Source organism: Meleagris gallopavo, chromosome Z, assembly GCF_905368555.1.
Source record: "Meleagris gallopavo chromosome Z, MGAL_WU_HG_1.1, whole genome shotgun sequence".
NCBI lineage: Eukaryota > Metazoa > Chordata > Aves > Galliformes > Phasianidae > Meleagris > Meleagris gallopavo.
This window is the reverse complement of record NC_139435.1, coordinates 43738704-43752500: the sequence shown is the minus strand read 5'-3', so window position 1 is coordinate 43752500 and position 13797 is coordinate 43738704. Positions and strand designations below refer to the sequence as shown.

General features: G+C 51.2%; 1 protein-coding gene across 1 annotated transcript; it reads right to left on the bottom strand.

The window, feature by feature from the left end:
* Positions 1-274: 274 nt before the first annotated feature.
* LOC104915212 (maestro heat-like repeat-containing protein family member 7) lies at positions 275-8655 on the bottom strand. Its single transcript, XM_085213193.1, has 19 exons — positions 8538-8655; positions 8259-8338; positions 7948-8073; positions 7608-7687; positions 7228-7339; positions 6811-6903; positions 6455-6559; positions 6077-6229; positions 5785-5936; positions 5273-5411; positions 4370-4521; positions 3837-3984; positions 3231-3371; positions 2658-2834; positions 1915-2070; positions 1658-1759; positions 1437-1539; positions 1149-1208; positions 275-865 (listed from the first exon to the last, which is right to left on the bottom strand). Exons 1-19 carry the CDS (start codon positions 8653-8655, stop codon positions 717-719), a joined length of 2346 nt encoding a protein of 781 aa, XP_085069319.1. The 3' UTR covers positions 275-716.
* Between the last annotated feature and the right edge of the window lie 5142 nt (positions 8656-13797).

Here is a 13797-nt window from a genome sequence, read left to right as displayed (position 1 = left end):
CAGTTCTCCAAAGGATCTGTATCCCTACCCCAGGCCTCTTGTGCCCCTGGAGAGAATCAACAGCATTTCCCAGCTGAGTATTGTCAGCTTACGTGCTGACTCCTGCAGCCCACCGCTACAGAAACTTTGCACATAAGCTCAACACAGGAGGACACCAAGGGAGCCGCCTTGCAATCTGAGTTTTAATTAGAATCCTCTTTGTAAGGACGGATGCAACATACAGAATCAAACTCCATAAGGCATGGAAGGTTATAAAGTTGGTATGTTTATTATGGTGGTGGGTGCGAGGGTGATGACTCCTAACTCGCACAACAAAATACTTGTTGGTTGCTTATTTAGCATACAAAATCATACGTATAGATAAGATGACACATCAGGTGGGTTACCAGGTGGGTTAAGCTTGCTCAAACTGTTCCAAGATCTCATCATATCGTTCCAATTAGGTTGGGGAAATCATTACGATACGTTCCGCCTCTGCGTGCACGCGTGCTGCTCTCTGGTGGTCACAGGCAGAGGTCTTCTCCAAGTCTTCCTCACAAAGGCTTTCTGGTGTACTTTTCACCTTTGTCAGTCACCAAGTACAGACCCAGTCCTAACCAGCTCGGTTCCTGTTCTTTGTTTCAGGATGTCCGTGCTCCTGGGTTCCTTCCATTGTTGAAGGGATCTGTCTTGCATGACAGGAATGCGTGTCATAGCAATGTCTCTGCACAAGAATTTTAGATGGCCATGCAGGGCCAGCAGCAAAGTGCTGAGAGCCTGCTCCCTGCTGATGGTGCCTGCTGCCTTCGATGTGTCAGAGTCTGTATTGTCTGGGCTGCCAGGAAACGGACTGACAGATAGACGTCATCTTCCAAAGGCTGAAGGGCTGCAACAGAAGGAAACAGAGCTGAGATGAAACCCACTGACTTGCACAGAGCCACCAGCATTCCCTCCTGACCCTACCAGCCCCACTCATTGTTCTTCTAGGCCCAGAGGAGCATGTGAGACTGAGGGATCAGCTGGAAGCCACTGCTCAGGAGTGCCCCACCTGCTCCAGGAATGCTCCCTTGCCCCTGCAGCATTGCCTTGCGGCAAGGCACAGCTGCACACTGCCCAGGCTCTGCCCCCCGGCCCCCAGCCCCAGCACGCGCAGCACTGCCCTCACTCACCACTGCAGATTTCATCCAGCACTTCCTTACTTTGTTCCCTGGAGTACTGCACAGCCAGCCCTAGGGAAAGAGCTCCCATCAGACCCCCGCTCCCCACGGAGCACAGAGTGCAGCCCAGCCAGCCCAGCTGCTTCCCCTCCCGTGTCGCAGGCAGGGACAGTGCCCGAGGCGGGACCTGAGCAAGGCACCCATCGGGGCTACTGGTATGGGCAGGATGTTCTGGGGTCTGCAAGGCTGCACCTTGCTGCCAGGGCAGGGCCCAAAGAAGGACCCAGCGGTTGGGCTCACCGATGAATTTGACAGCCTCGCATCGCAAGGAGGCCTGAGAATCCTTCAGGTATGGCAGGCTCTGTCTCAGGTATCCTTTCACACTCATCTTGTCCTGGTGCAGCTGCAGAAGAGCAGAAAGGCATGGAGCTTGCAGAGCCTCCCCAGCCACTGGTACAACCCCTCCTGACAGCATCCCCTTTCCCCCAGCAAAAAGGTATGGGCTGTGTGACTGTCCTTACCAAACACATCCTGATCCCCACTGTGTTCTCCTCCTGGGCCCAGTGCTCGAGCTCCTCCCACTTCAGGAATTTTGCACAAGCCACAAGGGCTTCCCCAGATGCCTAAGGAACAACAGATGCAAGGAGGTGGCACCACAGACACACTTCTCAGTATTTGAGTTCTTGCTGAACTCGCTCTCAATTCCCAGACCATCGCTGTCACCGCTGAGGTGTCAGCACACCCTTGCCCGCATGCTGGTCAGGTCTATAATTTATACCTGTGCTACGCTCGTGATCTTGTCACTCATCTGAAATAGCAGAGGAAGCAGGGCCTTGCACACAACATTCTTCATGTTTCCCTTCTTATACCACAGCACAGCGTCCATCAGATCTTTGAAGAGGTAGATGGAGTTGTCTCGCACTTCACTTGACACCTGAGGGAGGAGAACAGGCGGACCTCAGCAACACACTCTCACTGCCCATGGTGAGCACGAGCGTAGGCGTGGCTGGCATGAAAGGAGATGCTTTGGAGTCAACACTCCGCACAAAGGCGCTGTGCAGCCGTGCAAAGCAGTGCAACAGGTTTCCAACATGGGGTGCCTGTGCCTCAGAGTGCTCCCCCAGCCACTCCACCAGCTCAAAGCAGAGCTCCTCAAGCACCAGGACAAACAGGACATAGGGCTGGCCCTCGGCACTGCCTTCACGGCACTCGCTGCCTACTCAGCCTCCAACTCCCTGCTATGGCACCTGGAGAGAATGCCTGGCGCTGGTAGAAGAGGGTGCACTGGAGGGTTTGAAAATAAACCTTGGCAGAAGATGCTTGGCACAGCGGTCAGGCTGGGCCCCAGCACAGGGACCTCACGCCACCAAGAACAACCGAGCTATGCTGCCAGGGACAAGGCCCATTGGGCTGCAGAGCCCGGAAGACATCTCATTCTCGAGAACCGGAGAAGCAAAGAAAGGAGAAGGCCCTCCGGTCGAGCACCCACTCATGGAGCTCAGCCTCCCACAGCAGACTTACATGATTAAAAAGAGGCAGAATCTTCACAGCCAGCTTCAGAGCAATGGAACTGGCATGCCGTTTCCCCAGATGGCGCATTATATTTCTGAAGATCTTCAGCACCTTCAGAGTAATGGAGGTATTGGCAAACCGCAAGGCCTCCATGACGGCTGGAAGCAGGGTCCGTATTTCTCTTGCCTGTACAAAACACACAGTTTCCTTTTCATCAAGAGGACAGCGGCCACCCTGGCCTAAAAGTTCTGATTACAGAGCACCAGCCACACGCTCTGCTTGTTGGCAGCTGCCACAGGAATAACAGCGGCAGACTCTGGTCAGGCACACCACTTATAGTGATGGGAAAGGTAGGAGAAGAAGGGCAGGCGAGCAAGGACGCCATGCCCCCTGCTCAGCCACCCCCTTTTCCAACAGGCCCCATCTGGAAAACTCCTGGAAATCTCCCCAGGCAGCCACCAGGCCCCACCATGGCCATCACCCCAACTCCTGAGCCTCGGGCAAGGCCAAGGCACAATGCTGCCCACCGCCCCAGCGCCAGGCTGCCCACAGGAGGGCTTCATTTGACTAGGTCCTGCTCACCATGTCAGGTTCCTTGGACAGGAGGAGGACAAGGCTTCTGAGCACCAGCCAGAGCAGTGGCGGGCTTTCAATCTTCAGAAGTCTCTGGAGCTGTGCTGGCTTACACAGCTCTTTCAGGATCTCTTCAGTAGGATGCATCATCTGAAACAAAGGCAGCAATGAGAACCAGGCAGAGGCAGCAGGACTCCCTGCACCTTGCAGCTCCTGGCTCCTCTTGCAGTGCAGGGCTGGGCAATGGGGAGACACAGCCTAGCCTGGGGCAGCAGCGCCTTTGGAAGGCCCCACCATCCCTCTGCGGCCCAGGCCTAGCACTATGCAAGACGACTTTCTGGCCTGCTCCACCTGTCCTTTGACCTTCAGAAGCCTTTGAGGAGTGCCTGACCAGCAGGAGCTGGCACAAAAGAGGCACCAGCCGTGGGTGGCCACAGGCACTAAAGCCTGCTCAGCCTGCATGGAGGCAATGGCTCTCCCCGGCCCCAGCCGTGGCTCTGACTCTGCAACAGCCCTGTCTCAGGTTTCCAGTCTGGGGAGGAAGGCTGGGGGAGGCAGGAAGTTGGGCAAGGAAAGCCCCAAAGGCGAGCACTAATGCCTTGTCCAGTAACTCACAGTCAAGTGAAGGAGGCTCAACTCCGCTGTGGTGATGTTAAATATCTCGCACAACTGTTGGTCCTGGAGAACATTGCTCAGTTCATCCAAGATCCTCTCTGAAGTTTCCAGCATGGGAAGTATCCTGTTCCAAATGTCCAGGGTAACGCTGCAAACAAAGAGCGGTGCTGTGTCATCAGGGCTGCCTCAGCCATAGCGCCATGGCTCAGGCAGGCCCGGCAGGCCCCAGGCTGTGCTGCAGCCCAGGCTCTGCCACCGCGTGTGCTTGGGGAGGCCTGGGGGCCCGGCCTGGCCCCAGGCTGAGATGGCCTTCCCCGAGGGGCAGGGCAGGAGCCTGATGGGAGGCTCTGGGCTGCCATGGTCAACATTGGCTGCTGCAGCCCTGAGCAGCCCACCGGCACTGGAAAGCACAGTGGGATGGAAGTCCTGCTCCTCGGGGGTGTCCTTCAGCTTTCCTTGGCTCTGGCAACAGGAGCATCTCTGAGCCCTGCTCTTCTCATAGAACAAACATGCGAGGCTGTCTGGGCTGGTACCTGTCACACTGGGGGAGGTCGATCAAAACACTCCTCAGGACATCTCCGGGAAACTGGAAGGTCAGAATGTCCAGCAGTGAGAAGAGTGTCTTCTGAAGCGATTCACTGCTCTTTTCCAGGCTTCTCTGGATGGACCCCAGAATCTCTGGCACCTGTTGCAAGAACACGGGGAGAATGCTGCTGTCACTGCAGCCGCTTGCCCCCCAGCCACTGCTATTGCTGATGCAAAAGTAAATGCTTCGGAGTCACATTCTGCACAAAGGTGCTGTGCAGTTGTGCATAGCACTGCAGCAGGTTTCCAGCACGGGGTGCCTGTGCCTCAGAGTGCTCCCCCAGACACCCCACAAGGCCAAAGCAGAGCTTCCCAGGCACCACACCGCAGGTGAGACAGGGCTAGCCCTCAGCAATGCCTTCAAGGCACTCGCTGCCTGTTTGGCTCCGCATTTCTGCTGTGGCACCTCATGCTGGTAGAAAAACGAGCACTGGAGGGTCTGAAAGTAAGCCTTGGCAGAAGATGCTTTGCACAGCAGCCAGGCTGGGCCCCAACACAGAAGCCTCACATCACTGAGAACAACCAAGCTGTGCTGCCAGGGACAAGGCTTGCTCCTCCTGCCCTCGGACAAGCACAGGCTCTTGCTCTCACGCCTTTGAAGAGCAATTGACCTTTGAGAAGCTGGCACAAAAATGGCACCAGACGGGAGTGGCCATGGGAACTTCTTCTGCCTGGCCCTGCCGCCTGCTCAGCCTGTGCGGAGGCCGTGCCTCTCCCTAGCCCAAGCCACAGCCCCAGCTCTGCCCCTGTCCTGCCCCAAGTTTCCAGTCTGGGGATGAAGGCGGGGGGAGGCAGGGAGCTGGGCAAAGAGAGCCCTGAAGGACAGCACAGTGCCTTGTCCAGTTACTCACAGTCAGATGAAGGAAGCCCATCCCCATTGTGGTGATACTGCATCGCTCTTCATCCTGGAGAAGGTTGCACAGTTCATCCAAGATCTTTTCTGAAGGTTCTCGCATGGTAAGCATCATCTTCCAGATCTCCCGGGTAGTGCTGCAAAGAAAGAGCAATGCTGTGTCAGCAGGGCTGCCTCAGCCACGGTGCTATGGTGCTGCAAGTGCTGCAGCCTTGGCCCTGCCACCCCACATGCTTGGGAAGGCCTAGGGGGCCTGGCCTGGGCAAGCAGGAAGGGCTGAGGTGGCCTTCTCTGAGGGGCAGGGCAGGAGCCTGATGGGAGGCACTGGGCTGCCTTGGTGGGTGTGAGCTGCTGCAGCCCTGAGCAGCCCAGCCCACTGGCACTAGAAAGCACAGTGGGATGGAGGGCCTGCTCCTCGGGGGTGTCCTGTAGCTTTCCTTGGCTCTGGCAGCAGGAGCACCTCTGAGCCCTTCTCGTGGAACAAACGTGTAGGGCTGTCAGGGCTGATACCTGTCACTGTGTGGTAGATGGATCAGCACGCTTGTTAACACATCTGTGGGAAACTGGCATGCCAGCACGTCAAGCACTGACAGGAAGATCTCCTGAGCAGGCGCGCTGCTGCTTTTCAGCTTTCTGCGGATGAACTTCAGAATCTCTGGCACCTGTTGGGAGGACAGAAGGAGAATACTGCTGCAGCCGTACTGCAGCCATTTGCCCTGCTGCCACTGAGATTACTGCTCTTCCCAGTGCTCTGTGCTGGCTTAAAATGGCCACAGATGCCCAAGAGCATCTGAGTGCTTACTTCTGTTAGCCAGGTGCCAGGGTCTTTCAAAACCAAGTCCAGTATAATCCTGGCATACTCCTTGTCCTCAGAGCTGCAGTCAGCAATGGTCTTTTCAAGGGTCATAAAGACGATGCCTGTAGTCTGAGGAGGGTCGAGGAATTTTCTAAGCAGCTATGGTAGGAAGGAAAAAAGGGAGGGAAGACAAGTCAAACTGAGTATGAGAACACGGTCTGGAGGGGGAAGACCAGAGGAAAAGGGCAAAAGAAGACACTTGCTTCAGGGCAGAAACGTGCTGAGGGCTCCCCCACCCGTGCCCAAGCTCGTTTCTCAGGTACCCCTGAGCCGTAGAGGCAGCTCTGGGATGCAAAAAGAAGAGGAGGGAGCAGGCCTCCTTACCTGCTGCCTGAAAGTGCTGGCCATGAAACCACAAAGCTTCCAGATCTGCTCCATGGTCCTCTCACGCACAATTCTGATCCCAGAATAGGTATAGGACAGCAGCAACTGTGAGGAGAGGAGCTGCTGGTTAGCCTGGGAGCTGCTGATGCCCACTCCAGCAGAAGCAGGTCTGCCGAGCTCCTGGCTGGAACCACAGCCTCCATGCACGCTTCCCCTGAGCTCGAGCCAAGCCCATCATGGGGCTACTGCCGCTGGGGTGGCTTGCCAGCTCCAGCTGCTGCCAGTGCCGTTTCCAAGGAGAGGGCTCCAATTCTACTAAAGGGACCTCTGGGGGCAGAGCTCTACAATAGACACACCTTGAAGATACTCTGCAGCCGATTATTGACAGTGGTTATAGACAGACGGCTGTCTAGCACGATCTGTAGCATGTTGTTCATAGCTGTCAGGGTCTGTAAAGAGTAGAGTGGGTTGTGGAAGTCTTTCAGAGGTTGCTCTCACCGCCAGGAGACTGCTCTGAACTCCTCTGCCAAGGCTGCCAAGGAAGGACACCCACACATCCACACACACGGAGACCCTGGGGCTGTAAAGCTGCTGTGCGCAGACCAGTCTGCAAGCACAGGGTGTTGCCGGGCCCAGGGCTTGAAGGGTAAGGGGTGAGGGGCAGCAAGGCTGAGAGCCCGCCCTGCAAGGATCTTTCTTAACCTCTGGACACAAAGAATCCAGGAAGCAGCCCAGAGGCCTGAGGTTCAGTAGTTGCACCTGGTACTACGTACTTGGTTGTAGAGGTAAGCGTTCAAGACGCTCGTTGGAGGAAGGTAGAAGATGACATTGCAGGACACATTTAAGAGATGTAGTATTTTGTCCTCTGAAATTGCGTTCACTTCACTGCAAATAGAGAGACCTTGATGTTAGGAGCAGTGTCTCTGTGCTGAGGCAGGGGTGGAACAGGTCCTCCCCCAGGCAGGACTCCCTGGGATGGATGGGGAGCCCTGCCGGAAGGCACCTCCTCCTCCATGGGGCTGGCCTGGGTCAGAGGACAGTCCTGATGCCACCAGCTTTGGGGCAAGAGCCAAGACCCTGTGGGGAGCTGCATCAGGGCCACCAGGATCGTGCCCAGGGGATGTGCTGGCAAAACCATGGGCTGGACAGTTACCTCAAGGCAGCGATAGCATTGATGCAGTGGTATATCAGTGCTGTGCTCAGCTGCTCCCTGGGCTCCTCACACAGTAGAATCTGCAAAGCACAACCGGGATGGCACCTGGCAGCCACCGGCACCCAGCACCAGCAAACCCTGCTAGGGCCTGAGTAGCCCCAGTGCCCCTTGACCAACACTGGCACACAGATGCTGCTGTCCACCTCCACTGCTGAGGTCTCAGCAACACCTGGAGCCCTATCAGGGGCACACTGGTGTCTGTGCACAATTTCCCTGCCTCCCTCTGCCCGTGCCCTGTCCTCGTCAGGAGTGCAGGTACCCGGGTGCCATGTCTCCTCACCTCGATGTTCTGTGGCACATCGTTTAGGAAGCAGAAGACATCCAGGCTCTCTGTCAAGCCCTTCTTTCCAGCCGTGCTGCACAGTGTGCAAATACTGTTCAGGAACTGCATCTTCTGCTCCAGATTCTGGCGGACACACAGAGACCAAGGAATGTGAGCCGGGAGAGCCACGGCCAGGGGGACCGAGCGTTGCAGGGTGTGGAGCAGAGTGGGAGGCCCGCAGGGCAGCAGCCCTCCTGCAGCCTGAAAGCAGAGCCAGAGGGACCATCAGCAGATGCAGGCACAGCCATGATGGAGACGGCTGCTAGTACCTTTTCCTTGCTGATGACATAGGCTTCGATGCAATCAACGGCCTCCTTTTCCTCTTCACACACAAGCAGCCAGTCAGCATCTAATCAAGGAAGAGAGTGAGCAGTGCTGTAGAGGGGTCAAAGGCAGGCGCGAGCAGAGGAAGGAGCTCTGCCCTCTCCAGCCCTGGGCCCACTCCCCTGGCACAGTCAGCTCGTGCCTGTCAGGACAAGGAGCTCTGGTATCGAGCAGGGGGCACTCGCTGCCCCAGCCCTGCCCAGCCCGCTGGGGACCTCACTCACCAGCATGCAGTGGCTGCACCTCGGTCACTTCGTAGGGCTCCAGTGGAGCTCTCCTCTCCTGGGGAGCCTCACTCTCTGCCCAGGCCACCTTGGGGTGTCTAGGGGGTTTCCCCTCCATCCTGCAGGATGAGGACTGAGGATGGGGTGGGGGCAGATGTGGGGCTGCCAAGGGTATAGGGAAACAACGTGGAGTGCGCTCGGGGGCTCCTCGCCAGACCCGCACGCTCCTGACCTATAGCCTCGCTGTCCTGCCGGACACTGCGGGGCCGCTATGTCGGTGCCAGCTATCCCTGGGTGTCACAGGGACAGGTCACAAAGGGCCCCGCCCGGGTGGAGCTAGTTCCAGGTTGAAATGGCGTAGGCCAAACTCCTCAGCGGGAGGGATGTGTGCACCTGCTTACCCAGAAAGCCTTGGAAGTGGGCCTGAGAGGGACCGGACTACCCAGGCTTTCGTGTTTCTGCTGGGAGAGTGGAGGTGGCTGCAGCAGAGCAGAGGAGGAAGACGAAGACTCACTGTCAGCTCAGCAGCTGTTTTGCTCACAGGCTTGTGAGCTCCAAGGCATTTATTTCTGAATCATAAAGATGTAAATTATAAATTTCACACAGGAAATACAGTTCTGTGCCCTTATTTCTGATTAGCTGACAATACACTGTCAAATAATTGGGAACACCGCACTCCAGTAAGGCATTTCCCTATACTCCATCAGATATTTTTCTTCTTCTTTTTCTTTTGTTTTATAATCTCTAAACAGTACCCTGGGGAATGTGGTCTTTTAGAGATTTGGCCTTTTCTTGATGCCACCTGGGCAAGACTTCCACAATGCAATTAAGTCGGCTTTGATACTAGTCTTCACCGTTCCTCATACAGACATAGAAATCAAGTTAAACTGAACTGTTAATACTGATATCCATAAGAAGCCTTATAGATCCACAAAACAAGCAGAAGACAGTAATGAAAGGTTTTAACTGAAGATCTGGTAACTTTGCAGAACATACATAAACTCTGGTTCTTTGGATTCTAATTTGTGTGGGGTGGGGCAATTTTTCATACTCTCAGATGGTCTGCTTGAAAACTAGATGACTATTATTTGTTGGTTTTGTTTGTTTGTTTGTTTTTTGTGAACAGGGATGCTATAGCAGGGTTCTGTATATCCTGAGCGTCCAAATCATTTTTTATTTGAGCTTGCAGACATGTAAATTCTGCAGCCACAAATAGTGAAGGCCTGTCACACAAAGGCACGTTCTCACAAGAAAATATTCTAAATAGTGATGGCTCTAATAAGAAATCTTGATGATGTAATTTTGATGATGCATGTCATTTTTTGGTTATACCTTTATGTGCAGGCCTGTGTTAAATTGCTGTTCCATTCAACTGTTAGTAGTTGAATTCAAAGCCAATGAAGTAGACACTGTTTATCCACTTTGTTGCATTTTTAGTTATTGTGAGTTTCCACCAAGTTGTGTAACGGATTACTTCTTTTTACATTTGATTGGAAAATCAAGGAAAAGTAATGGAAAATTCAAATATGGAGAGAGATGATTGGGGGGTAATATTTGATGTGGTGTGAAAGTAGATGTCTTCAGAAGTTTACGTGACAGCTGCTGGGCAACTGGCCAGGTTCCGTAGGACTTGGTTTTCCTCAGAAAAAAACTGGCCTAGTTACATCAGCAGGGTCTGAAGATCGTCCTTTTTATTAATGGAAACCTTTGGCTTCCTTGTTCTGCTCTGGTGCGTTTTACAAAATGCACATATTTGCAGCAGTAAAGAAACATGCTCATATTTATTTAAATCTTTCATGTTTGTTTATGTGTTTAAATAATCAGGAAAACATTAAAAACAAAGAAGAGGCAACACTGGCCAGAACCAGCAAGTTCCTTCTCGAGATCCGAAGACAGCTGCATTTTTATGCTTTATATCAAGCTTTATGTCAATTATTTCTTTCTCAGAAGAGAAATAGTTCCCTTCTTCTGTACTCTCCCTCACTGCACTATTCTTCTGTAGCTAGTCCTAGGTCTGCATCTCTTGGCAGGTTAAAATATTCACAGAATCACAGGGGTTGGAATGGACCTCAAGAGATCATCGAGTCCAGCCCCCCTGCTACAGCAGATATCCTGCCATAGGTCACTCAGGATAGGCGTTCTGCCGGGCCTTGGATATCTCCATGAAAGGAGACTCCATAACATCTCAGGGCAACCTGTTCCTATGCTCTGTCACCCTTACCATACAGAAGGTCTTCCATGTGATAGTACGGAACTTCCTATGTTCATCTTTTAGGCCATTACTCCTTGTTTTCCAAGTTTAGTTATTGGCAGCTTATCCTGTTGTGGTAATTGTGGAGCAGTGTCCTTCAATTTAAAAAGCAGTTTCACTCCCCTGGCTGAGTTGAGAACACACACGATTGTTGGAAGCCATCATATTGCATCTCAGACCTCACCTCAGCTCAGCTGTGTGTCAGGCTTTGTTTGCTAGACTCAGCGATCTTCCTTCTCACAGCACAGGATTTCTGTGCTCTGCATCCCTATGAAGCCTGTTTCCGCTTGAGTTCTGATTGTTTCTTTCTTGAAAATAAATGACCAGGAGGCTACTCTCTGATTTGCTCTGTTTAATATTTTTGTTCTCTGCCCTACAGATCACCTTCATCCCCTCTCATTGACTACGCAGCATTTTAAACCTCTTGCTTAGGTCAGCTCTGCCCAGCATTTAGGACCAGCACATTGTTCTTCATTTGCTGTGACAGAAGACACAAAACCTTGGCCCACACCTTCTGTAGACAAGCTGCTGTCCTACTTAAAACAAAAACAAACAAACAAACAAAAAAACCCTGAAGCAAACAAGAGAAACCATTTCCAGAAAAATAGCCCTGCTAGCCTGCAGTGCAAGAACTGCTCTTCCAGAAACGTATGGATAGATACAAGTACATTCTCCACCCTGAGGAAAGACTCCGGCAGTAGTCTTTATTGCCCATTCCTATACCCACATGCAAAGATTATCTATTTTCCCTTTTGCCCACTGATTCACTTCAAATGCAGCCCATTTCAGATCTGTCATGGCCTTCAGGCAGCAATATGGAAAACCAAAGTCAAGGTGTTGAGCTCTGGCTGGAATGAGGAACTGATTCAAGCCAGGAGAGAAGGCAAGAAGTGCAAAAGGAAACCGCCGTGTTTGTTGTCTACAATTGTTGAAATTGTTGATACAAGATATGGATATTTAGGTTTCACTATAAACTATAGAATGATTCCATGGATTTTGTCTATTATTTCTGGCACAGGCTATGTTTTGCAATGACTATATTCCATCCCATCTGCATTTCTGGTCTTGCAGACTGCCTCCCTAGCACTTAGTGAATGAAGTCACAGCAGTGGAACACAAATATGAACTAAAATGTATTCACGTGTTGTCCTGAAGCTGGACAAACTCTGAGTGCCCGGCCAGTGGTCCTCTGCAGCAACTGAAGACATTAAAAGAAGCAAGCAAGAAAGTTTGGAGATCATGACTAGAGAAATGTGCACTTCTTCTTCAGAGGTTTGCATGTCCTGCTCAGTAACAACCATACTCTTTTCCTGACTATGGCTAGGCTGAAGCTACAGCTGCAAGTGTAGCGCTGCTGATAAACAAAGTGCTATCAGTCTACACTACTTTCATCTGTCAAGAAGGGTGAAACATGCCTGCAGTTTTGCAGCTGAGTTCTCAAATATTGCTAGTTCAGGGAATGCTGTAAAAAAATCGAGTCTGAGGTTTGCTCAAAATACGAAAGAAATACTATGTAAAAACTGCTGGTGTCTACCAACTATCTAGAAAAACACATGGTTGATGAGACATACAGGTGTGAGTGTTGCTTACATAAATGTGATTAGTACATGAGTAAAAGACATACACATGGATTTTTATTAATAGGAGATCAAAGCTCTAAGAGGTTGGCAGATGAGGTCTTTTGTGCTGTACCAAGAAATACCAGTGAGTCAAAGCCACTCTGAAATGAGATTACCAACAGGGCAGACCCCAGGTCTCAAAGCATCTGAATGATAATTTTTGCTTGTGTTCTGTGCTTCTTGAGTTACAAAATCATTGATTTTCAAGTTTACTTCTGGGCTGATGTTTCATTTATGAAGAGGCAGCAGCACCTTTCAGGCTCAGTTGTTCTTTTTGCCTGCTTTCATTTGTTGAATTTGTCTATAAAATGTTGGTGAGGTCTAGAGTTTGATCCCATTCTCTTTGTTTTATAGTTGGGATTTTTTTTTTTTGGTCATGTTTACTTCTGGGCTGATGTTTCATTTATGAAGAGGCAGGAGAACCTTTCAGGCTCAGCTGTTCTTTTTCCTGCTCTCACTGTTGAATTTGTCTATAAAATGTTGGTGAGGTCTAGAGATTGATCCCATCCTCTTTGTTTTGTAATTGGGGTTTTTTTTTGGTCATGTTTCTTCACCGACACAAAATGCACAAAAACGTTCAGATGATTTCTCCAAGGTAACACTGATTTTCATGGCACACCTAGAGGAACTAGGGCTTCTATAAATCTATCCCAGGCTTCTGGGGTAGGGATTGTGCTGTCTAGAATAAAGTAGGTGTCTTTTTCTCTTGGACAAAAAAGTAACTTTTTGAAACTGATGTTTTCTGTCCTTAGTTCTCAACAGATTGCTGAAGCTGTGCGTTTTGTATGTTAATGATCCATACTTTTAAAAATGTTAGAAGAGGGAAAAGTCATCAGACAGACTTATTAGTCAGAGAAGAGAGTACAGAAAATAAATTTCAAAGCGCTTCTCCCATAGTTGGTAGGAAGAGCTTGATTCATCAACATTTTGAATTTTTGTTTCTGGCGCACCATCATTTCTCTTTGAATTCTGGAAAAAATCATCCATTTCTGTTTGCAACTCCATTTTCAATTGACGTAACTGCAAATTTTCAAGTGGAATATTGCAATCAGACCTTCAACTCAAAAATTTGATCATGTCTCTCTGCTGGACTTTCATAAACCTAGTCTTCCAGAGAAATGTATGCCTTGAAACAGGCTGCCCAGGAAGGCTGTGGAGTCACGAACCCTGGAGGTGTTCAAGAGGCACATAGAGGTGGCTCTGACGGGGTTGGCTAGTGGGAATGGTGGGGATGGTATGGGGTTGGACTTGATGAACTTAGAGGTCTATTCCAACCTTAAGGGTTCTGTGATTCTGTGAAAAAGGACTCTGTACCTTGGCTATAGGCGGTCTCTATTTCTTTGTTTTCACGCCTTCCAGCAGATCTACTGGATTCACTAAGAGTCATTTT